This window comes from Phocoena sinus, chromosome 4, assembly GCF_008692025.1.
Source record: "Phocoena sinus isolate mPhoSin1 chromosome 4, mPhoSin1.pri, whole genome shotgun sequence".
Taxonomy (NCBI): Eukaryota; Metazoa; Chordata; class Mammalia; order Artiodactyla; family Phocoenidae; genus Phocoena; species Phocoena sinus.
In genome coordinates, this window is record NC_045766.1 from 142,410,482 (window position 1) to 142,433,002 (window position 22,521).

Here is a 22,521-nt window from a genome sequence, read left to right on the forward strand (position 1 = left end):
CTCCTGATGGCTTTTAGGTCAGGCCACACCCTCCAGGTGTCTCCATCCTCTCTGCAGGCAGGCAGGAGAGAGATGCAGGGGCTGAGCTGGCTCCGCGGCCCCCGGAAGGGTCTCCCTCTGCGCCCAGCCTCTGTCCCGTCGTCCTCTGGAGCTGGGGGCTGTGTCTGTGCGCACCAGGTGCTGTTCCTTCTCTACAGAGTGCAAATCAACCTCAGTTCGATGTTCTTCCTGGCCAACGTAAAAATACTATTATTGAGATAGAGATGATACTCTGCTACCTGATACCCCTGCAAACGTGTTTATTCTCCATCCTGCAGCGGCCCAGAAGCTCAGTGGAAAAGTCAGAATAGCGAACGTCAAGTATTTAGAATCCTTCCGCAACGCAAGCAGCAAGGAGTACCAGGCCTTCCTAGAGCTGTTCTTTCGGATGGTAAGTTGGTGGAATCGGTCCTTATTTTCTCTTGGGATGTGAAGGAGGGAGGTGGTAGCATCCTAGTGGCAGCCAAACAGGACCCAGACCTGCAGGTGCCATAGACTTCTCATTTCTGAAGGAAGCTGGGACTTCCAGCTCTGGTGTGGTGCCTTTGTGTCCTGGATCTGCCATTAAACAGACACATCAGCAGGTGGGAGACACGCCTTTTCCTCTGCTGCATCCTTACTTCACATTGTTTCCTGTTCAGTGAAACCTCTTTATTGATGCGGGACCCCGCAGAGCAGAAAGCCTCCCCCGGCCTTAAAAAGAAAAAAAATTAAAAATTGAGATCTATTTCATATACCGTAAAACTCACGCTTTTAAAGTGCACAATTCAGTGGTTTAGACTGTATTTGCAGAATTGTGCAACCATCACCACCAGCTAATTCCAGAAAGTTTTCATCCTCTCAGAAAGAAACCCATTAGCTCATCATCTGCCCTTCTCTCTGCCCCTGGAACCAGATATGTGCTTCCTGTCTCTATGGATTTGCCTGTTCTGGGTATTTCATACAAGTGGCATCATACAATATGTGATTTCTGTCTCTGGCTTATTTCACTGAGTATAATGTCTTCAAGGTTCATCCATGTTCTACCAACATCAGAACTTCATTCTTTTTTATGGCTGGATAGTATTCCACTGTATGGACAGATCACATTCTCTTTATCCATGATCCATTGGTGAATATTTGGGTTACTTCCACTTTTGGGCTATTGTGAATAATGTCACTATGATCCGACCTTAAAAAAATTCCTTTTCCTACTCTTCCTTGCAGTGCCCTCCGCCAACCCACTGGCATTCTTTGGGATGGTATATTGTTACAACTTAGTTAGAGGAGCAATCTCAATATTCTTTTTGCTGGTGGTTAGATTACCCTTTGGTGAATGGAGAATGTACTTGTCATGATCTTGTTTGCATAGAGGACGTCTCATACAGTTTAGCTTTTCCTTGTTCTGGGGGTTTAAGACACAGACTAGAGAGAGCTCGGCAGCGCCACCTATTGGTGGAGTCATAACACGGTGGCGCCTTAGCAATGCCGGTGGCCGCGCTGTTCGGTGATTCCGTTCAATCCCGTCAGCGTTCCCGATAAAAGTCATGCCGCCTCCAGGAACTGTCATACTGGGACTCCTCTGGATCTGGGATCCTGCTTGATTTATTCTGGGGATCTGGGGTCCTGCTTTATTTATTCTAAGGTCCCCAGCTTCTGGCCCAGTGTGTGGATTCAAGAGCTGTGGATGGTTTGATTCATATGTACATCAAATCTTCCTTAGGTTAAATGGTAGTTACACATCACATTAAACAACAATCACTGAAATCAGTTCACATAGCTCTGGTGGTCACGTGAGGCAGCTTCACTGCTACCCCAAGTTCCTTGATTAATCTCTCCTTTTTAAAACTTTTCATCTTTTGCCTATTTAGGGGGACAGTTTTTGTCTGTCTAGAGTTTCAGGGTAGCAACTAATTATGCAACTTAACACCTACGTAGGACATTAGGACACATTCTGGGAGGTTGTGGGTTAATGTGTCACTTTGTTGTTTGTCAGTCCCTAGCAAGGGGCCTGGAACTTCTCTTTGAGACTGGCTTGAGACGCAGATAAAAGTGAGTTTAATCCAAGACTCTGGCAGATCCCTCTCTGGAAATCCCAGAGAGAGAGAGAGAGACAGAGAGAGAGAAGACCAACTCTTCCAATGATAAAGGTGGCAGCCAGGTGACTGCAGGCGGCTCTGGGGTCTCCGGGGCAGCTGCACCCTCTGATGGGTGACAACAGACTTGCTCACACTGGCTGTCCCAAGGCTGGGAATCCACGAGCCTGTTCCTTGAACCTCATGCAGTTCGGATGCAGACCAGGTTTTCTCTGTGAGGGCAAACCGCGGAGGTGGGCTCTTCCATAGCACATTTGCCTTATACGCACAGTTTAAGGCCCACTACGAGATTGGGTACCTTTCTGGGCGTTTTGGCCATGATGGGCTAGAATGGAATAATATGGTGTGTGATGTAGGATTCTGTCCAGATTGATGGAATAATGAACAAGGCTTTTAGAGGCAGGAACTACCTGTCTCACTAGGATGCCCACGGGGAAGCAGTTTTCGGAAAGGCAGCAGGAAGAAAGGAAGGGGAAATGTTCCGCAGTATGTGGGCCATAAGCACTGTCCCGGAAAAAGTGGAGTCGGAGAGGTGGTGTCCCTCCCTAAGACCACTTGCTCAGCCCTGCCCTCCGTGGCTCTGAGCTAAGAGCAGCAGATCCTAAATGACGCTGTGAGCCCCCTACCAAGTGACAAGCCCCGTAGGGGGGGCTTTGGCACTTAGCCCCATGTTGACCGGCTGGCTCTGGCTGGGGGACAGGGCTCCGTGTCTCAGGCCCCACCGGCATTCGTGTTGGGCCTGGGGACTCGGCAGAACTCACCTGTGGCCTTGATATCTTTCCCAAGGCCAGCGCTGCTGCTGGCTGCAATCCCCAGAGGAGCCACCTTAGGACAAGGACCCCATTTCCTCTCTCAGCACGCGGTTCTTCTCACCAGACCTGTTTCTCTAAAGGTGCGGAATTCCTTGCCAGCCTCCATGCTTCAGCACCTGGACACAGGTGGGGTGCAGGTGGAAGTGACCCGCATCTCCAGCGGCAGCGTCGTGGTGGAGTTCAACTTGCTGGTCATCGCAGACGTGGATGTCCGGGAGGTGTCTGCCACGTTCCTGGCCGCCTTTCAGAATGCCTCTCTGCTGGAGGTGGTCGGAGGTGACCCCTTCATAGTGGGTAAGCAGAGGCTGGACCCCGATGGAGGCTTGCTCTGCGAGGGAGAGGCAGTGAAATCCTAGCCACTGGCTTTGTTTCTGAAAGATGCACCTCCTCTTGACGGCTTCCCTGCGTTAGATGAAAATGCGAAACAGATAGGACCCTCATCACTCTTATTGCTCCTATGTTTTTTTTTTTTTAAAGGTTTAAGGGTTGAAAAATCTTCGGGTGAACCTGCAAAGATTCCCGTGGATGCTGCATCCTTTCTGCAGGCTGCATCCTGCCCCTCCCTCCTTTGCTGCTCTTTCATGGGCTGAGGGCAGACAGGTCCCTCTCTGCTGGCAGATTTCCTCCCAAGCACAGTTTCCAAGGAAACTGTGGAAAATCCTAGGAAAAATAATTGAAAAGAAAAGCAGGGAGAAAAAGAAATTTAGAGTCTCTTCTCATATGGTATTAGTCAGCTGGAGTTGTAACAAAATACCACGGACGGAAACAACAGACATTTATTTTCTCACAGTTCTAGAGGCTGGGAGTCCAAAGATCAAGGTGCCGGCTGATTTTGGTGAAGGCCCGCTCCTGACGTGTAGGCGGCCACCCTCCTGCTGTGTCCTCACATGGCCTTTCCTCCGTGTGTGTAGAGGGGGAGCGCTCTGCTGTCTCTTTTTATAAGGACATCAGTCCTGTCGGATCAGGGCCCCTCCCTAACGACCTCAGTTAACCTTAATTATCTCCTAAAGGGCCCACCTCCAAATGCAGTCATACTTGGGGTCAAGGCCTCAACACACAGATGTTGAGGACACACAGTTCAGACCCTAGCACATAGCATGCCTGAGAATAAACGATAAAAGGCTTATAGTTATATGTATGGATGAAATCAAAGACAATATAAATGAATATTTTTCTCATCTTTGGAATGAGAAGGGTTAAGCCTGCAGAGGAAAAGTCTGGACTATTTGACTCTATAAAAAGTTAAAGCTCTCATGTCAAACAAAACAGTCACCATTGTAAAGCAAGCAGTGAACCAAAAAGTAATTTCAACAATCTGATGAAGAATTATATCCTAAATAAAGAACGATCACACACATTGGTAATAAAATACTAAGAACCCAATAGACACAGGCACAAAAGACCCAAATAGACCATATGTGAAAGATGACTCCCACACGACTAACAAAGATGGAAGAATCAGAGGCGTTCCCATTAAAATGAGTTACTCTTTTTGCCCATCTACAAGGAATTTTTTTTTTTAAGGTAATCCCGATAGTGAAGCAGCCCCTGCGCCCAGCGCTGGGAGAATAGGATTTGCTCACACTTCCTGGTATTTGTCAAGAGCTGTAAAAATGTTTCATCCACTTTGTTTTTCTTGGGTGTTTTTTACTTTGTGTTTTTGTTTCTTTAATTTTTAGTGGAGTATAGTTGATTTACAATGTTGTGTTGGTTTCTGCTGTACAGCAAAGTGAATCAGTTCTACACATACATATATCCACTCGTTTTTAGATTATTTTCTCATATAGGTCATTACAGAGTATTGAATAGAGTTCCCTGTTCTATACAGCAGGTCTTCATTAGTCACCTATTTTATATATCGTAGTGTGTATATGTCAATCCCAATCTCCCAATTTATCCCTTCCTCACACCCTGGGAAACCATAAGTTTGTTTTTTATATCTGTGACTCTATTTCTGTTTTGTAAATAAGTTCACGTGTACCAATTTCTTAGATTCCACCGATAAGCTATATCATATGATATTTGTCTTTCTTCCTTAATGTTTTATCCTGCTCATTGCATGTAGCCCATGTATCACAGCACTTATAGGACTCCATCCTAAGGAAACAGAACTCAGTGTGGACTATAGTTTACATGTAAAGACATTCATCTCAGTGCTACTTTAAAAGCAGAAGATTGGAAATAACCCACAGTCCCGTAATAGGGAAGATAGTAAGTCAATTTTGGTAATCCATGCCATGGACTGTCAGGCAATTATTAAAAATGAGGTTTGCTGAGATAGAAAATATTTCTGACCCAAGGAAATGGGATGGAAGCTGGACTCACATTTGTGTATAAAACGTGATCTTAGCTGCATTGCAGTCTGCCTTTCAAAAGGCTGGAAAGGAATACACCAACATGCAAACACTTACATCTGGGAGGTGGCCTCATGGGAGCATTTTATTTTCTTTGCTAAGCTGTCCTGGTTTTTATCCATTTTCTGCAGTAAAGCCGCATTATGGTTCATAAGGTAAAAGGTAAGTAACTGAGCTTAGAGATGAAAGCAAGTGTGTGCCAGGGTCCCTCTGCCTGATACCAGGGTCCAGGTGGGGCCCATTGGTCTCCTGGTCTCCAGACAGCTGAGGGGATGCTGAGCTGCCTTCACCCTCCCCCCCTCCCATCCGCCCCCGTCATTCTCCTTCCAGAACAGCCCCTGCAGACTTCCTGCCACCTGCCTCTCACCCCCATACCCGGCAGAAAATCAGGGTACCACCCTGTCTCCCGAACCCTGCAGAACTGGCCATCTTTGCTATCATTTGATAATTTTAACCTTGGTTCCTGAGATGCAGGCTGCCTGTAAACAGTGGGCAGAGCCGCGATGCTCAAGCCTCCTGTGAGGGTTTCCCGTCTTGTTTCCTAAACGCTGCAGATTACGACGAGTGCGACAGCGGGGAGGATGACTGCGCCCCGGGCTCCTCCTGCCGCAACAGCCTGGGGTCCTTCACCTGCAGCTGCGAGGGAGGCACCCCGGACCTCCCCGTGGAATATTCTGGAAGACCCTGCGAAGGTAAGAGTCTCAGGATCCCTTGTCTGGAATACGCTCAGATAGTCTGTTCTTTGAAGGACGTTCGTCCCCAAAGTGCGTCTTTTCTAAACGAGTTTGGCATATTTCTATGTCTTGGGCAAGTTTCCGTGTGTATGAACACGTGCAAGCATGCATATGTGCCCGCGTGCATGTGTGTGCATGTGTGCACCGTGCATGTGTGTGCACATGTGTGTACACGTGGGCAATGCCTGTGCCGCCCCATCCTTCCACATCCCTCCAGCCTTCTGGGTGGTGCCTCATCTCCAAGTGCTTCTCCTGATGCCCTTGATGAGAAAATATACACATCAACTCAGGTGCGTCCTCTCAGATGCTAAAAGATGATCTTGCAAGACATACAGCCTGTGTGACAAATGACACATGACATGGAAGCGTTTCTACTCAGACCCACTGTCCACGCAGCACTTTTCCCATTAAATGGGGCCTTCGTGGATTCACTGTTGACTCTGAGATGGCCCCTGCCATCCAGGGATCTGCGGTCAAGTAGAGGAGACATGTTTATAGGAGTGAACACAGTGTCTGAAGGAATACGGAATATGCTCTACTTGAGGCAGAAGCAGGAGGCCCCGAGGAGACTAAGTTGTTTCAGTCCCTTGAGTGTGGTCAGGGAAGGTTTCCTGGAAGAGGTGTCTTCGAGCTAGTCTTAAAGGATGGCTCCGATGGCACCAGCAGAGGGGGCTGCGGTGGGGCAGGGTGTGGTGGGTGGGTGCAACAGTAAGAACAGAGCTGTTGAAGGCGGGCATGGTCCAGGCACGCAGCGTGGACTGGCTGCAGCGTGGTGCCTACAGGAGGTGGGTGGGAGAGAGGGGGGTTACCCCGCCCAGCGAGGCCGGGTGAGGCCAGTCGAGAAGGCTGTGAAGGCCATGAGCAGGGGTTTGGACTGCATCCTGGGGCCGGGGAGCCAGGTGAGCAGCAGCTTGAGATGAGAGGGCAGGTGCCGGGGCGGCAAGCAGCAGAGCCGGGCCATAGAGGAGGCTCAGGGAGGGCTGAGGTGTGTCCTGGGTCTGCCCTCCGAGGATGGTGGATGCTCTTACAGAGGCTCGTGTTCTTCTAGAGGTCGAAACCCAGCATGCTTTAGTGAAGCAGGAAGTTGGAGTAGGAACAAGGGACGCAAGGATCCAGAGAGTGAACTTCATTAACCCACTTTAGAGATAAGACTCAGGGGCCCCCAGGGGTGATGGCTGATCCCAAGCCCATGGGTGTCAGCCTGGGAGAGTCTGGGAGGGCAGGGGACCCCTCAGTTCCCCAGCCACGGGGGCCACGGTGAACCAAGGCAGGCCCAGCTGCCTGGGCTGGCAGGAACATGCAACACGCATGTGTGTGGCTCTGCCGTCATGTGCGACCCCGGGGTGCGCTGCTGCAGGGTGCAGAGTGGTCCGTCTGCTGTCTGCCCCCTGCCCCGCCCCCACCCTGTACCACGTCGCCGGCCAGGCTCACATGGCTGTCCCGAAGCACAGACCCACCCTATGCCTTTGTCTCCTCGTGTCTTGCAGGCGACTCTCCTGGCAACACACCCCAGGCCACCGGCCCAGAGCAGCCCCCTACCCCAGAAGGACCTGGGGCTGCCTCTGTGCAGGGTGCCCGCCCAGCCCCCCAGGGCGTGTTCCCGCGGCTGAACCTGACCGGGGCCGTCAGGGTGCTCTGTGAGATCGAGAAGGTGGCCATTGCCATCCAGAAGCGCTTCCTGCAGCAGGAGTCCATCCCTGAATCCTCCCTGTACCTGGGACACCCGTCCTGCAATGTCAGCGACCACAATAGCACGCACGTGATCCTGGTGGCCGCGTGGGGCGAGTGCGGAACCGTCATGCAGAGTGTGAGGCCGGGCTCAGACCCACCATGGGGCGCGGGGAGGGGGCTCCGGGAGTCTGGATCTCGATCCAGGGAGGGTCCGTGTGTGGCCTGGGGGGCCAAGAAGACCCTGCACCCCGAGGCCTCCGACTCTAAGCGCAGGAGGACCCAGCCAAGGGTTAGAATAGGACCGAGCTCTCACCGGGGACCAGGCTGCACCCTGGTGCAGGGATTCTGGTGGAAAGTCAGGGTTTACAAAAGCCTCCCAGTGATTCTGATGCACAGGCGGGATGGAGAGCCAGTGGGGGAGAAGAAAGGGCAGGAAAGCCGGGAGCCTGTGCGTGAACGTGTGTGCCTGTGTACACGTGTGCACGCATATGAAAACATGTTCGTGTGCGTGTGTGTAGGTGAGTGAGCGTGTGTGTGTGTGTGCGTGTGGGAGTGTGTTTGTGCAAAATGTGTGAATGGTTGTGTGTGCCCGTGCATTGGTGGGGATGCCTCCCACAAGTGCTGGGGTGACTCTGGGCTGGGGGTCCTGGGCCCATGTCAGCATCTCTAGTTTGCAGCGTTCATCACGTGGTGGGCTGATAGCTCCAGGTCCTGTGTCTTCAAATGCTGCCTCTAGGCCACAGTGACACTCCTGCACCCCTCACCCCCCATCCTTCCCGCTCCCCACGCTTGGCCCCTGCTTTCAAGGCCATGCCAGGCAGACGCAGCACCTTCCATGGGTTCAGCCAGTGCTGGGCACGGGGGAAGCGGAAGCAGCATCGGGCGGTGTTGTCCCTGGAGAGACGTGAGGTCCTGCCACAGGAGGTGCCATAACCCAGTAGAGCAGGGTGGGGCTGGGCTTCCTGGGCCCGGGGGTGGGGGGAGGGGCCTTCTGGAAGGAGGCTGAAGTGGTCCCAAGGGGTGTACGAGGGGTGCACCACGACCCCAGGGGGCAAGTGCAGATAGCTGGATGAGGGAGGCCAGAAATGGGGGAGGATTTACAAGGTGGAGGGTGTCTGAGTGGCTCTGGCCAGTGGGACAGCTGGGCCCTGGGTGGGACGGTGGCCCAAAGGGGAAGGGTCTCCTGTGGGAGGTGGGCTGGGGGAGGGTCTCAGCAGGGGCCCGGCCGTGGCACTGTGGGGAAGGTGGTCCTCAGGGATGCTGTGCTGCTGGGCTGGGCGGGGGTGGGGCTGAGGGTCTTCGGCTTTGCTTCCTAGCACAGCGGTGGAGAGGGAACCGGGCCTTGAGAACCCCAAGGACCTGCTGGCTGGGTATCTAGCCCCCTCATCACCCCCAGGTCAGGTATTGCCATCCACGTTTAACCAGTGGGACCTAGAGGCTCACCAAGGTCTATGGGGCCGGTGGTCAAGGTCAAGGTCTCCTGGCCTCCGAGGACCAGCCCTGAGGCCTCTGCAACTCTGCCTCTCCAGGGGCCTTGACGGCACGGGGTGGGCAAGGGACCATCACTCTCAGAGGCGCTGGCTGGAGCCCTGGGTGAGCTCCCTCGTGGGGCAGGTGAGCCCAGGCACTGGATGGGCTAGGCTTGCTGATGACCCCAGGTCAAGGGCCCAGGGAGGTGACATCGTGGGCTGAAAGGCTCAGAGCTGGTGTGGGCTTCAGTAGGAAGAGCCCTGGGGAGGGGAGGCAGGGGAGACACAGTGGGAGACTTCTCGCAGAAGAGACCCGGGAAGGGCAGGCAGGGGACACGGGGCACGGGGGCAAAGGCAGCTCCAAGGTATCAGCCTGCCTGGAGGCCAGACCCAGGGCGAGGGCTGGCCAGGCAGCTGGAAGACCACGCGCACCTGTGGGCCCGGCTGGCTGCCCTCAGGCGTGATTCCACCTTCCCCTTGACGGGAGTGGGGTGGCCATGAGACCCACACACAGGGCCGCTGGGTTGACAGACCAACCGGGACGTTTCCAGTGACCACAGCCTTCGTCAGTCCCCCTCCAACCCCTTCAGCCAGCACAGCTGAAAAATAACCAGGGTTTGGCTTCTCTTTCTTAAAGATTCCTAAGACTCTCACCTGGAGGTGGGCGCACGGAGAGGGGGTGAGCAGCCATGGTGGGGGGTGCAGAGTGTGGGGGACCGCAGCTTCTGGGCGACTTCAGTTCTGAGCCAGAGTCTGCACACAAGCTGGCGGGGGGCGGGCACAGGTGTTGGCGGAGCTGCTGCTGTGGTTCTCAGGTCCACGTTGGTGCAGGACCCACAGACCTCAAGTGAGAGATGCTAGAAAATAAGACACTCTTGCTGGCAGTGCTCAGGTGCGATGGGCTGGCCAGGCTGCACTCGGGGGAGTCAGCACCTCCTACACGGAGGCACAGACACAAGGCTGCAGGGGTCGGCTCTCCCACTTGCTTGTTTTTCCGAGCTAGACAAACACCTGGTTTAGCAATTAAATTCAGTAAAATTCAGGGTCCTTTCAGAGCAGAGGGAAATTCATCTCTTATGAGTCATCCAGGCCCTGGAAACCACAGGAGCTCTTCTGTGTTTTGAAATTTGTCAAAAACTAAGATTCCCCCTGGAGACTTACTTATACAAATACAACAGATTACGTACAGTTAGCAGGTTCTTCCTCCTTTTTGGGGAGAAGGGGGTTAAATTTTATCGCCTCCTTGTTTTTAAAAAAAGTTAAATTTAAGGTCTCATCTCTCAGTTTAATGTACTATATACATCAAACTATGTTTCATACTATCTATGTTTACGATAAATTTAAGGTCTCACCTCTCAGTTTGATATACCGTATTCAGATGGTTTAGAGTATGACTAGGAAGAGAGAAATTAGCCTGTGCCCCAAAGAGTCACAAAGTACAGAATCGTCTTCATAAATACGTGTAAAATTCTTGTGAAGATAGCAGGGGACTGTCCAGGTTTTCTGAGGCATTTTTCAAAGTGAGTCAAGGCACATAATGTCCACCACTGTGAGGACACATGTTCTAAACTTGGTGCCTCTAATACAGCCCATCCGAGATGTGGCTTCATGGCTATTGTAAAACTAAATGTGTCGAATGAGGGTCTGCTTCTGAGCTGAAGAAACCACAGGACCTGTAAACATCATACAGATAATTAAAAATATGAGCTATGGGGCTTCCCTGGTGGCGCGGTGGTTGAGGGTCCGCCTGCCGATGCAGGGGACGCGGGTTCGTGCCCCGGTCCGGGAGGATCCCACGTGCCGCGGAGCGGCTGGGCCCGTGAGCCACGGCCGCTGGGCCTGCGCGTCCGGAGCCTGTGCTCCACGGCGGGAGAGGCCACAGCAGTGAGAGTCCCGCGTACCAGAAAAAAAAAAAAAAAAAATATGAGCTATGAACACAAGCACTTTATTTTAAAAAGCACACAAAGAAGATAGCGTCAATTCAAAAGTGTTTCAATGTTCCCATTTTGGATCGTTCAATCAAGAACCTGTACACCTTTGTGCCCAGAAGCTAATGCATCAAGAGTCTCTACCAAGGAAACTGAATTCTAAAAATTATTATGACTGTCAATCATTCTAATTTCAGCATTTGTATAAAAACTTAGAGAGACTAATAATAACCAAGAGCTAAAGATTCTTTTTAAAAAAGTTTTTATTCCAGTTTTATTGAGATGTAATTGACATACAGACTGTATGTTTCAGGTGTACAGCGTGATGATTCGACTTAGTACATCATGAAATGATTATTACAGCTTAAATGAACATCTGTCATCTCATATAGATACAAAATTAAAGAAATAGAAAAAAATTTTTTCCTTGGGGTAAGAGCTCTGAGGATTTACCCTCTTCACCACTTTCATGTATAAAGTACAGCAGTGCTAATTATATTTATCATGTTGTACATGACATCCCTAGTACTTCTTTATCTTATAACTGGAAGTTTGTACCTTTTGACCACCTTCATCCAATTCCCCCTCCCTCACTGCCTCCTCTGGTGACCACAAATCTGACCTCTTTTTCTCTGGGTTTGTTTGTTTGTTTCTGAAGTATAAATGACCTGCAACACTGTGTTAGTTCCTGTTATACAACATAGTGATTCATGTTTCTATGCATTTCAAAATGATCACCATGGTAAGTCTAGCTCTGATATATCACCAAACAAAGATATTACATGATTATTGACTATATTCCCCACACTGTACATTTCATACCCGTGACTCATTTATTTTGTAACTAGAAGTTTTTACCTCTTAATCTCCGTCACCTATTCCTCTCATCCTCCCCCCCCTTCCCTCTGGCAACCACCTGTTCTCTGTATCTATAACTGTTTCAGTTTTGTTATGTTTGTTCATTTGTTTTGGTTTTTTTAGCTTCCACATATAAGGGGTAACATACAGTATTTGTCTTTTTCTGTCTGACTTATTTCACTTAGCATAATACCCTCTAGGTCCATCCATGTTGCTACAAATGGCAAGATTTCATTCTTTTATATGGCTGAGTAGTATTCCATTATATATATATATATATATATATATATATATATATGTATAAATATGTATATATTTCAGATCATCTGCCCAGTTTTTTAATTGGGTTGTTTGTTTTTTGATGTTGAGTTATATGTGTTCTTTGTATGTTTTGGATATTAATCCCTTATCAGATATATTATTTGCAAATATCTTCTCCCATTCAGTAGGTGGCCTTTTTTGTTTTGTTGATAGTTTCCTTCATTGTGCAAGTTTTAGTTTATGTAGTACCATTTGTTTATTTTTGCTTTTGTTTCCCTTGCCTGAGGAGACATATCAAAAAAAATATTACTAAGACTGAGGTCAAACAGCATACTGCCTATGTTTTCTTCTAGAAGTTTTATGGTTTCAGGTCTTACATTTAAGTCTTTAATCCATTTTGAATTTATTTTTGTGCATGGTGTGAGTGAGAAGTCCAGTTTGATTCTTTTGCATGTAGCTGTCCAGTTTTCCCAACACCGTTAATTGGAGAAGCTGACTTTTCCTTATTGTATATTTTTGCCTCCTTTCTTGTAGATTAATTGTCCATATAAGTGTAGGTTGATTCCTGGGCTCTCTGTTCTGTACCATTGATCTATGTGTCTGTTTTGTGCCAGTACCATGCTATTTTGATTACTGTAGCTTTGTAGTATAGTCTAAAGCCAGGAATTGTGATACTTCCAGCTTTGTTCTTCTTTCTAAAGATTGTTTTGTCTATTTGGGGTCTTTTGTGTTTCCATACCAATTTTAGAATTTTTTTGTTCTAGTTCTGTGGAAAATGCCATTGGTATTTTGATAAGGATTGCACTGAATCTGTAGATTGCCCTGGGTAGCATGGTCATTTTAACAATATTAATTCTTCCAATCCATTAATACGTATATCTGTCCATCTATTTGTGTCGTCTTCAGTTTCTTTCATCAGTGTCTTACAGTTTTCTGAGTACAAGTCTTTTTACCTCCTTAGTTAGATTTATTCCTAGGTATTTTATTTTTTTGATGTGATTGTAAATGAGGTTCTTTTCTCTTTCTGATAGTTTGTTGTTAGTGTACAGAAATGCAACAGATTTCTATATATTAATTTTGTTTCTGCAACTTTACCAAATTCAGAGATGAGGTTTTTTGGTGGTGTCTTTAGGATTTTCTATGTATGGTATCATGTCATCTTCAAACAGTGGCAGTTTTTTTGTTTGTTTTAATGAGAGCCCTGGGTCACACAGCTGTCTTCTTGCTGTAACCTCACATGGCAGAAGGGACAAGGAAGTTCTCTGGGGTCTCTTTTGTAACGGCACTAATCACCCCCAAAGCCCCTACCTCCGAATACTATCACACTGGGCATTAAGTTTCAACAGACAGGTTTTATGGGGACACAAGCATTGGGTCAACCCAGCAGGACGCTCGCAGGACAAAACAGCCATTCCTTTATATGTCCTCATCCTTTTAGCCCTGAAGCAGCCTGCCCTGGGAAGGGCATGATCTCAGGTGAGGCTGACCCTGAAGAAGCTGACAGTTGGAGACCATCTGCTGACTGCACAGCTCACAGCTGGGCAGCAAGTCTTTCCTTGAAGAGGGATCTGAACGGGACATCTCTGTGTCTACCAGAGTCTACCTCTTGAATAGTGACAGTTTTACTTCTTCCCTTTCCAATTTGGCTTCCTTTTATTTCTTTTTCTTTTCTGATTGCTGTGGCTGGGACCTCCAATACTATGTTGAATAAAAGTGGTGACAGTGAGCATCCTTGTCTTATCCCTGACCTTAGAGGAAATGCTTTTAGCTTTTCTCCATTGAGTATGATGTTCAAGAGGCATAGACTCTTTGATGTAAACAACTTTATCAGTTTGTCCAGGTCTGTTTAATATGCACACAAGGAAAATGCACTTGTTCTATAATTTCTTAAAAAACAGCAAGTAAGGAGTAGATGCAGTAGCTGTAGAAGGAAAGAGAATCAAAAAGTCTTTCTATTCAGGGACTTTCAGATCATTGGAGAGTAGACAATTCCCTTCCTGCTCCTCCAAGCTTTGCCCTACAGATGATGTTTTGTTCTCAGACCCACTCATGTCAAGGCTTATTTGGCCATTAGATTTCTCGTCTGTCAGATGCACAGTTTCCACTAGCATTGTTAGTGTCAACATTTCTATTTTCAGCAAACGCTCTACTGGCAACCTTATCAGGATTAGACCCTTTGTCATATAGCTCGTACTCTGCTTTGCTCTTCCATCCTCCAAGAAGTCCAATAACTTCTACTTTACTTGGCTGTGTATTTCTACAAACTCTAATCCACACTTCTTTACTGGCATGATTTTCAACCATGCCTCTTGTTTCCTCTTCAATCGATGGCGCTGATTTACCTATTTCACACAAAATTCCCCTTGTCTAGTTCTAAACTGTTAAGGCCAGCGACTTTAACAGAAGCAGGGCAATGCCCACCACCAGTCATTATGCACAGTAAGCATTACAACCGCAGGTCATCTAGGCTGTCCTTGACTGGCCCTGTGCTCTGTTCTTCTAGTGACACTTTTGGAGATGTCAGTAAGGGGTGTTGATCTTGCAGAGGCCACCACCAGGACAATCAAACTCCAAGCCACTAGCAAGTAAAGCACTTCAAATAGGTGGTTACAACTTCAGGCATTTTGTCAAACAAAATATTTAGCTTCAGTATAATGGTGGCAATTTTCACGGACATTTTAACCTCTTCCTACAATGCTCTCCACTGAATCAAATGAGGAAATTGACCATCTCAGGGTCTTCATCACTATTTTTGGCTCTGGAGAAATTTTGGAGCTCTCTTTGATGTTGGCAAGCCCATCTTCTTGTACTGGTATACAGCTGCCTGAAAATCTTCTCTTTTTCCTGATAAACGTTCACTTTCTGAGTATCCAGTCCTTAATACCAGCTGACCTTGGCAGCATTTCTCTAGCATGAAACTGATTAGCTCTGCACTTTTTTTTTAATGGCCTTGACCTCATTAGCACTAACGGGCATCACAGTTCTCCCTGGAGAATTGTGTCCACAGGCAAGAGCTGTGTTATCATTTCACACCCCTGAGTCCTCTTCCAGACCACATTCATTGTCTTTAGGTTGCCCTCCGGACCCTTGGTTCTGTGTTAGTGTCCCTAGAATTAGAAAGAATGCAGTTTGATGAGTCGCAGACTTTAACCGATTTATTTTAACTCGATTTCTTTGGTGAGGGCTTGCTCTCTAATTTTCAGAAGTGTACTTGGGGATTATTTGGGGAAGAATCTAATCTATTGTTTGGGGTATCGTCTGATCTAGTTTGTCTCTGGTTCTCTTTTAATGAAGAAAGCGGGTACAGGAAGTAGGCTAAACCAGACGTCACGACGTTATGTTCTCTTTTGCAATTTATACTGGGAAAAAGTTGTCAAGGTTTTCATATTTGGGGGGATAAGCTTTAAACAACCCCTGCACCCAGAACTGTGGTCCGTAGACATGTTGGGGGCCTGCTGGGGCCTGGGAGCTCACTCACTTCCCATCTGCGTTCAGAACATGACGAATACGGTGGTGAGGACCACACTGAGGAATGACCTGTCCCCAGAGGGCATCATCCATCACCTGAAGATCCTGAGCCCTATCCACTGCGCCTTCCAGAATGACCTCCTGACGTCATCGGGCTACACCCCGGAGTGGGGGTAAGTGCAGAGGCGTCTCCCCAATTCCCTGCAGCTCACGTTCCTCCCAGCACCATCACTTGGGGGTTTCTTTAGGGTTTTAATCACTTGAGGACCATTCTGAGAGACTGAACATACAAAAGGCAGTGGCCAAGACTTGATTAATAACTTCCTATTTTTCTCAAACAGTAGGTCTACTGGAACAACAGCAGGAAAGGAATACAGACTCCTGGTGCCTGCCCGCTGAGGGGCTCCGAGCCAGCTTCCCTAGATTTGTCCCCATCTCCAGTTTAGAACCAACCAGGGAAAGCCACATCTGTTCCCCTAGCCAGTCACGTAGGACGCTCCCATCAGGGCACGCCTTTCTCCCCCTTTCCCCTGTGAAGCTCACCCCTCCTCTGCCTGCCTTTGAGTCTCCACCAAACTCTAGTGACCGGGGCTGACCCCAGCTCTAGCCAGCTCAGAAAAAAAATAGCCTTTCTTTTCTTATTCTCATTTGGGTGGTCTTCTTTTAATTCCATCTTTCTTTGGAGTATTTTGGGGAGAAATGGGAACAGGAGGGTCAGAGAAGCAGACCCCCGCCCGCAAATGCTCCCTCTTGCAGGGTTTACACCGTCATCGAGGACCTCCATGGAGCTGGGAGTTTTGTCACTGAAATGCAGTTATTTATTGGAGACTCTCCTATTCCTCAAAATTATACCGTGTCTGCCAGTGATGATGTCAAGATTGAAGTAGGGCTCTATAAACAGAAAAGCAACCTCAAGGTGGTCCTGACCGAGTGCTGGGCAACGCCATCCAGCAATGCCAGGGACCCGGTCATGTTTGGCTTCATTAACAACAGGTAGGGGTACCCACACCCTCTGTGTAGCCTTCTTTGGACCCTCTGAATTTCCAGACACGCATGGATGCAGACCCGGGTTTTAGGTGGCACCCTCAGGAGACCCTCCTCTTGGGAACCAGAGATCTAGCCATCCTTGCCTTCTTGTAGCCTAGTGGGGATGCTCCGTGTGCACTCAGGTGCACGGTAAGGAAACTCACCTGGGAACAAGGACAGGAGGGCCAGTTTAGAACTAATGAGTCACTTTGTCTCTTCCCAGCTGCCCTATCCCCAATACACACACGAATGTGATTGAGAACGGGAACTCCAACAAGGCCCAGTTTAAGCTGAAAATCTTTTCCTTCATCAACAACTCCATAGTCTATCTGCACTGCAAACTCCGCATCTGCATGGAATCCCCTGGAACCACGTGCAAAATAGTAGGTGTTTTGCTGTTCTAAACCTCTGGACTCACCCTCGTTGTTATGAGGAGGGTTGCTCTGTGATCAGAAGCCCAGGGCCTGGGCATTTCTGGGGCCAGACTTCAGGGAGGAGGTGCCGGGCCTTGCAGACTTGGCCCTTAAAAGACATGAAATGAGGTTTTAATGGTGGGCAGTCCTGGGTGAGGACCAGTGTCGCTGGGGGGCTAACTTGAGTCCTTCCTTAGACCTTACCATTCCACTGGCCATCACATCAGACCTTCCTTGTCATGGTGCTGTAATGCTTCTCCTTCGAGGTGATCGAATGCATACTTAGGTGTAAAAATGTTATTTTAATTTGAAATTATTTTTAGCAAGTCGGTGGCACACTGCTGAATCCTAGCCACTAGGTTGTTTAATCAGGTTTTTGTTCTTTCCCGTTCAGCATTTATGCTGGGATTATGAACAACTTTACATTCTCATTTCCTCAGAACTTTGAGTTTGAAATGTGCTTTGCACTTCTGGGTTGGAGAGTTATTCTTCATCCACAGACAAGTATGTGAAGTGACTCATGTGTCACCTGTGGTTGGGGAAGCATGGAGGGCTCTGTTGGCCTTTGGTTCAGCAACCGCATATTTCCCTCTCCTTTGGGGACACGTTTGTTCCTGTGCTCCTTACAAAAGTTGGGCAGTTTTCCTGGGTGATCAGGGCCAACCATCAGTCAGGACGCACAGCAGAAGAAATCCGGTGAGCCCTGATTTCGCTGTCACTTTTTCTCAAACAGCAGGTCTACTGGAACAACAGCATTAGAGGAACACAGACTCCTGGTGCCTGCCCGCTGAGGGGCTCTGAGCCTGCATCAGCCTCTTAGAAACCCTAGGGTGTTAATGACCACGACAGCTTTGACAGGGAGCGGCCGGTTCTCAAATTCTCTGCACCATGAGCTTCACGTATTTCTTTCCAAGCTCCTCTAGGATGGGTGTTGTATTGGTTTCCTGGGGCTGCTGTAACGAAGTACCGCAGGCTGGGCAGCTTAAATAACATAAATCTACCCTTGCACAGTCTAGAGTCTGGAAGTCCGACCGAGATCAAGGTGTCGTCGGCTGGGCCGTTCCTTGTGAGGCTGTGGGAGAATCTGTTCCAGGTCCTGCTCCCTGACTGATCGATGTCACCTTCTCCCTGTGTCTTCACATGTCTTCCCTCTGTGCATATCTGTGTCTGTGTTCAAATGTCCTCTTTTTGCAAGAACACAGTCCTATTGGATTAGGGCTACCCTACTGACCTCATCTTAACGCAATCATCTGCAAAGACCCTATTTCCAAATAAGGTCACGTCCACAGGTACTGAGGTTAGGACTGCAACATCTTTTGGGGGACACGATGCACCCTATAGCAGGTGTATGGTAGACAGATTCTATCATGTCATTGAAACTTTTCATCAGGCCCAGGTGTTAAAAGGAGCAGGTGTCTGCCGCGGGCTGTGGAGAACAAAGGGTGACTCTGAGACGATGACCCCAGGGGCCAAGGGGCCAGAGCTGGAAACTGGAGACAGCATAGGGGGCTACATCTTGCTTCCTCCAACCCTCCTGCTGCCCAGCCCTCCCCCATCCAGTTGGGCACCCTGCCTGCACAGCCCCGAGGCCCAGGTGGTCCAACCTCCCCCTTCCTCCTTCTCCCCTGACCAAGCTCATCCATCGTGACTTGACGTTTCCGGCAGGAAAGAACATGTACGAATCAGAGTATCAACCCTGATAGTGGACACATTTCTCATAAACATTGTTCAGCTAATTTGTACTTCTTCTCCTTTTAAAATTACAGAACTGCGACGACTTTAGGTCGCTGAGAAACGGTGAGCCCTCTGCAACGCACCAGATGTCCTGGGGACCCCTGATTCGGTCCGAAGGTGAGCTGGTGACTTGGTTTAGACAACTAAACTTGGGTATTGATTCAGAAACCGCTAGCTGTCCCCAAATATCTGTTTTCTTCTCCTTCCATGGTAATAGAACCCCCAGTTTTTAGGGGACAGGTGGCTGCCAGGAATAAACACTATAATTCCCAACTGACCTTACAGCAAGAGTGGCCATATGAGTGAGCTCTGGCTAATGAGATGCAAAAGAGAGTGTCAAGTGACAACTTTTTTTTTTTAACATCTTTATTGGAGTATAATTGCTTTACAATGGTGTGTTCATTTCTGCTGTATAACAAAGTGAATCAGTTATACATATACATATATCCCCGTATCTCCTCCCTCTTGCGTCTCCCTCCCACCCTCCCAGCCCTCTAGGTGGTCACAAAGCACTGTGTGCCTGCCTTATAAACATCCTGTACCCACCCGGCTGCCTGACATTCAGGGGAGGCAGCTGCAGGCAGCCTCCATCTGGGGGCATGAGCACCGTGGAGGCGGGAGCCGGGAGCCCCAGGACACCGTGGAGCGAAGCTGCAGGGCCAGGCCTGGGCTCTGACCTCCGATGTTTATGCCAGAAAGAAATAAGCTTCCATTTTCTTTGTTGCTGCTATTTTGGGTTTTTCTCTTCCTTTCGGCTAAACCTAATCCCAGTTGACTTTCCTTTTTTATTGTTTTTCTTCCTAACTTGGATGGCCCCCCTTGCCCCTCTATTTTCCCATACAGGAACTTCCGGGTTTTGGATGCAGGGTGTAAACCGGGATGGGTGTGCTAACCAGGGCTTGGGAAGGGAGGTCTTCTTTTTTTTTTTTTATGGTACGCAGGGGTCTCACTGTTGTGGCCTCTCCCATTGTGGAGCACAGGCTCCAGACGCACAGGCTCAGCGGCCATGGCTCACGGGCCCAGCCGCTCCACGGCATGTGGCATCCTCCCGGACCGGGGCTCGAACCCGTGTCCCCTGCATCGGCAGGCGGACTCTCAACCACTGCGCCACCAGGGAAGCCCCAAGGGAGGTCTTCTTAGCCAGTGATATTCAACTGCTGGTTCTCACCCAGAGGATTTTGGAAATGAAAACAGAAGTCCCAGGTCCCAGGCCATGCCCCAGGCCAACCAACTCAATGTCTCTGGAGCTGGATTCCAGGCCCTGGTGTTTGCACCGGTCCTCGGAGGATCGCTGGCCTGGGTCCTGGGACAATGTGCTTTTCCTATCCTCTTCATTGTCTTAAATGGCTGAGAACTGATGGATCTACTATGAAAGAGAATGTATGTGAATTGCATTCTTATTTATAGAAACAGAACTTCTATCTATTCGTAGATATTACAGATAATGTCAAAACCAGAGTGGAAAAAACACTCGGTTTGGAGTCAGGAGGGCTGTGTTTAAATATAGGCTCTCATACTTCTGAGCTGTGTCGTCTTAGGAATATTCCTGAGTCTTCTGAGTCCCATCCAGCCATCCATCATTCCTCCATCCATCCACTCACCTACCCACTTATTCATTATCTCCTCTAACTACTGTATACCAGGCACTGTGCTTTTTCTCTATATCATAGGAGTTATTCCAACAGTCCTACATACCTGGCCAATAAGATTACAGTAAAAAAATCCTCTGTGAGGCTAAAATTTGTGATGCTGGAGCTAGGTTGCCTGGAGACAAAACTTGCGTCTGACTTTGGGCATGCTGCAGTTACCTCATTTGCCTCATCTGTAAAATGGGGACAACAATGATGATGATGGTAATTCCTAGTTCATACAGTGTGTTGTCCATAGCAATTACTGGTAAGTGTTATTTATTATCCTTCCTAAGCGGTAGTGCACTTCACTAACACAACCATTGCAGAGAACCCCAAACACAATAAGGGTATAGACGGTCAAGCTCAATGACAAGGATTGTAATTATTCATTTTGTTCTTCATTCTTTCTCATTGTATTATTAGCTTTTTTGCTTCATAACTGTGTCATACAAATGTACAGAAACATCATTTAGAAACTTGGAATCTCTCAGCTGGTAGGCAGGTGATTACATTTTAATAGTGTGTAGTAACAGAAATACCGCTGGAGACACAGAGTGAAAAGAGGCTGGCAGACAAGTACCTCCGGGATTTTATCTCTGCCCCTCCCACTGGGCACCCATGACCTGTCCCCTGCTATCACATCACTTCTACTCTGGGGAAGAATGAGAACTCTGGGAGATCTCAGGGAACATGTCCAAGCTCACACAGCTATCACCTGGACAAGCTGGGCCTCTCCCAGCAGTTCCAGCCTTTTCCTAACCCACCCACCCTTGGTCTCCAGGGGCTGCCCTGGCTTCCTTTCCAGGCGTCAGTCCACCCCAGCCTTCACACCACGGGTGTTAGTTTTCTGGGGCTAGTGACACAGGAAACTAAGAATCACAAACCGGGTGGCTTAAAGGAACAGAAACTACTCTCTCACAGTCTGGAGACCCAAGTCCAAGGTCATGGCGTGGGCAGGGCTGGTTCCTTCCGAAGTCCCTGAGGGAGAGTCCGTTCTAGGCCTCTCCCAGCTCCTGGTGAATCTGGTTTGGCAGCCTTGGCTTGTGGTTGCATCCCTCCAGCCTCTGCCTCTGTATCACATGGCTTTTCCTGAAGGTCTCTGTCGTCTTACAAGGACACCAGTCGTTGAATTAGGGGCCTCTTCTGCTTCAATATAACTTAAGATGTCTGCAATGACCCTATTTCCAAATAAGGTCGCATTCTCAGGCACTGGGGGTTAGGACTCAACATACGTGTTTTGGAGGGATACACGTCAATACATAACACTGTGTGTTGGCAATTTTAAGGCAGCATCCAACTGGTAATCGTTCCTGAATCTGTGCTACCAACAAATCATGTACCAGCGCTGTAATTTTTGCACTTCAGTTTTGGAAATCATCCATGGCCATTTGCGTTATAGAGAACATTCTTTCTCACTCACTAGAGCTGCTGTTGTTGTTGTTGTTGTTTGCGGTACGCGGGCCTCTCACTGTTGTGGCCTCTCCCGTTGCGGAGCACAGGCTCCGGACGCGCGGGCCCAGCGGCCATGGCTCACGGGCCCAGCCGCTCCACGGCATGTGGCATCCTCCCGGACCGGGGCTCGAACCCGTGTCCCCTGCATCGGCAGGCGGACTCTCAACCACTGCGCCACCAGGGAAGCCCCACTAGAGTTTTTGTGTGAAGAGGTAGAGAATGTTTGAGATTAATGTCTGTGGGATCCTGAAATGTCCCAGTGGGAAGGGTCTGGAACAATTATTGAGGCAGCTCAGAAGTGAGGGGCCTGGGTGTCCCCAGAGAACAGCTGAGCTGGACCTCAGACCTCTGGAAGGACCTGGACCCTCTGGAAGGGGCCGGGGTTATATGTACCCTGCTCCTGGGTTATTTGCGTGGTGGGAGGTCCTTCATCACTTTCCCTCACCAAGGTGTGTCCCTTTCACAAAAGCAGCGACAGGTTAGTGTCTTTGCGAGAAGACTGATCATGTGCGTCACCACTGTGATATCACAGCAGCCCTGTGCGTGGTGCCGTCTGCTCTTGCTATCCTGGGGGAGGACCAGTGTCTTTTATTTAA

At 48.9% G+C, this 22,521-nt stretch overlaps 1 protein-coding gene and 1 pseudogene across 1 annotated transcript in view; one reads left to right on the forward strand and one right to left on the reverse strand.

Moving 5' to 3' along the window:
• Positions 1-22,521, forward strand: part of UMODL1 (uromodulin like 1) — a 61,358-nt gene that overhangs the window by 36,978 nt on the left and 1,859 nt on the right. The window contains exons 14-21 of the mRNA XM_032631657.1: positions 318-430; positions 3,007-3,220; positions 5,835-5,972; positions 7,502-7,821; positions 15,697-15,842; positions 16,426-16,662; positions 16,919-17,078; positions 18,875-18,959. Coding sequence (XP_032487548.1) covers positions 318-430; positions 3,007-3,220; positions 5,835-5,972; positions 7,502-7,821; positions 15,697-15,842; positions 16,426-16,662; positions 16,919-17,078; positions 18,875-18,959 — 1,413 coding nt within the window. The remainder of the gene's footprint in view (positions 1-317; positions 431-3,006; positions 3,221-5,834; positions 5,973-7,501; positions 7,822-15,696; positions 15,843-16,425; positions 16,663-16,918; positions 17,079-18,874; positions 18,960-22,521) is intronic.
• Positions 14,079-15,686, reverse strand: LOC116753130 (annotated as a pseudogene).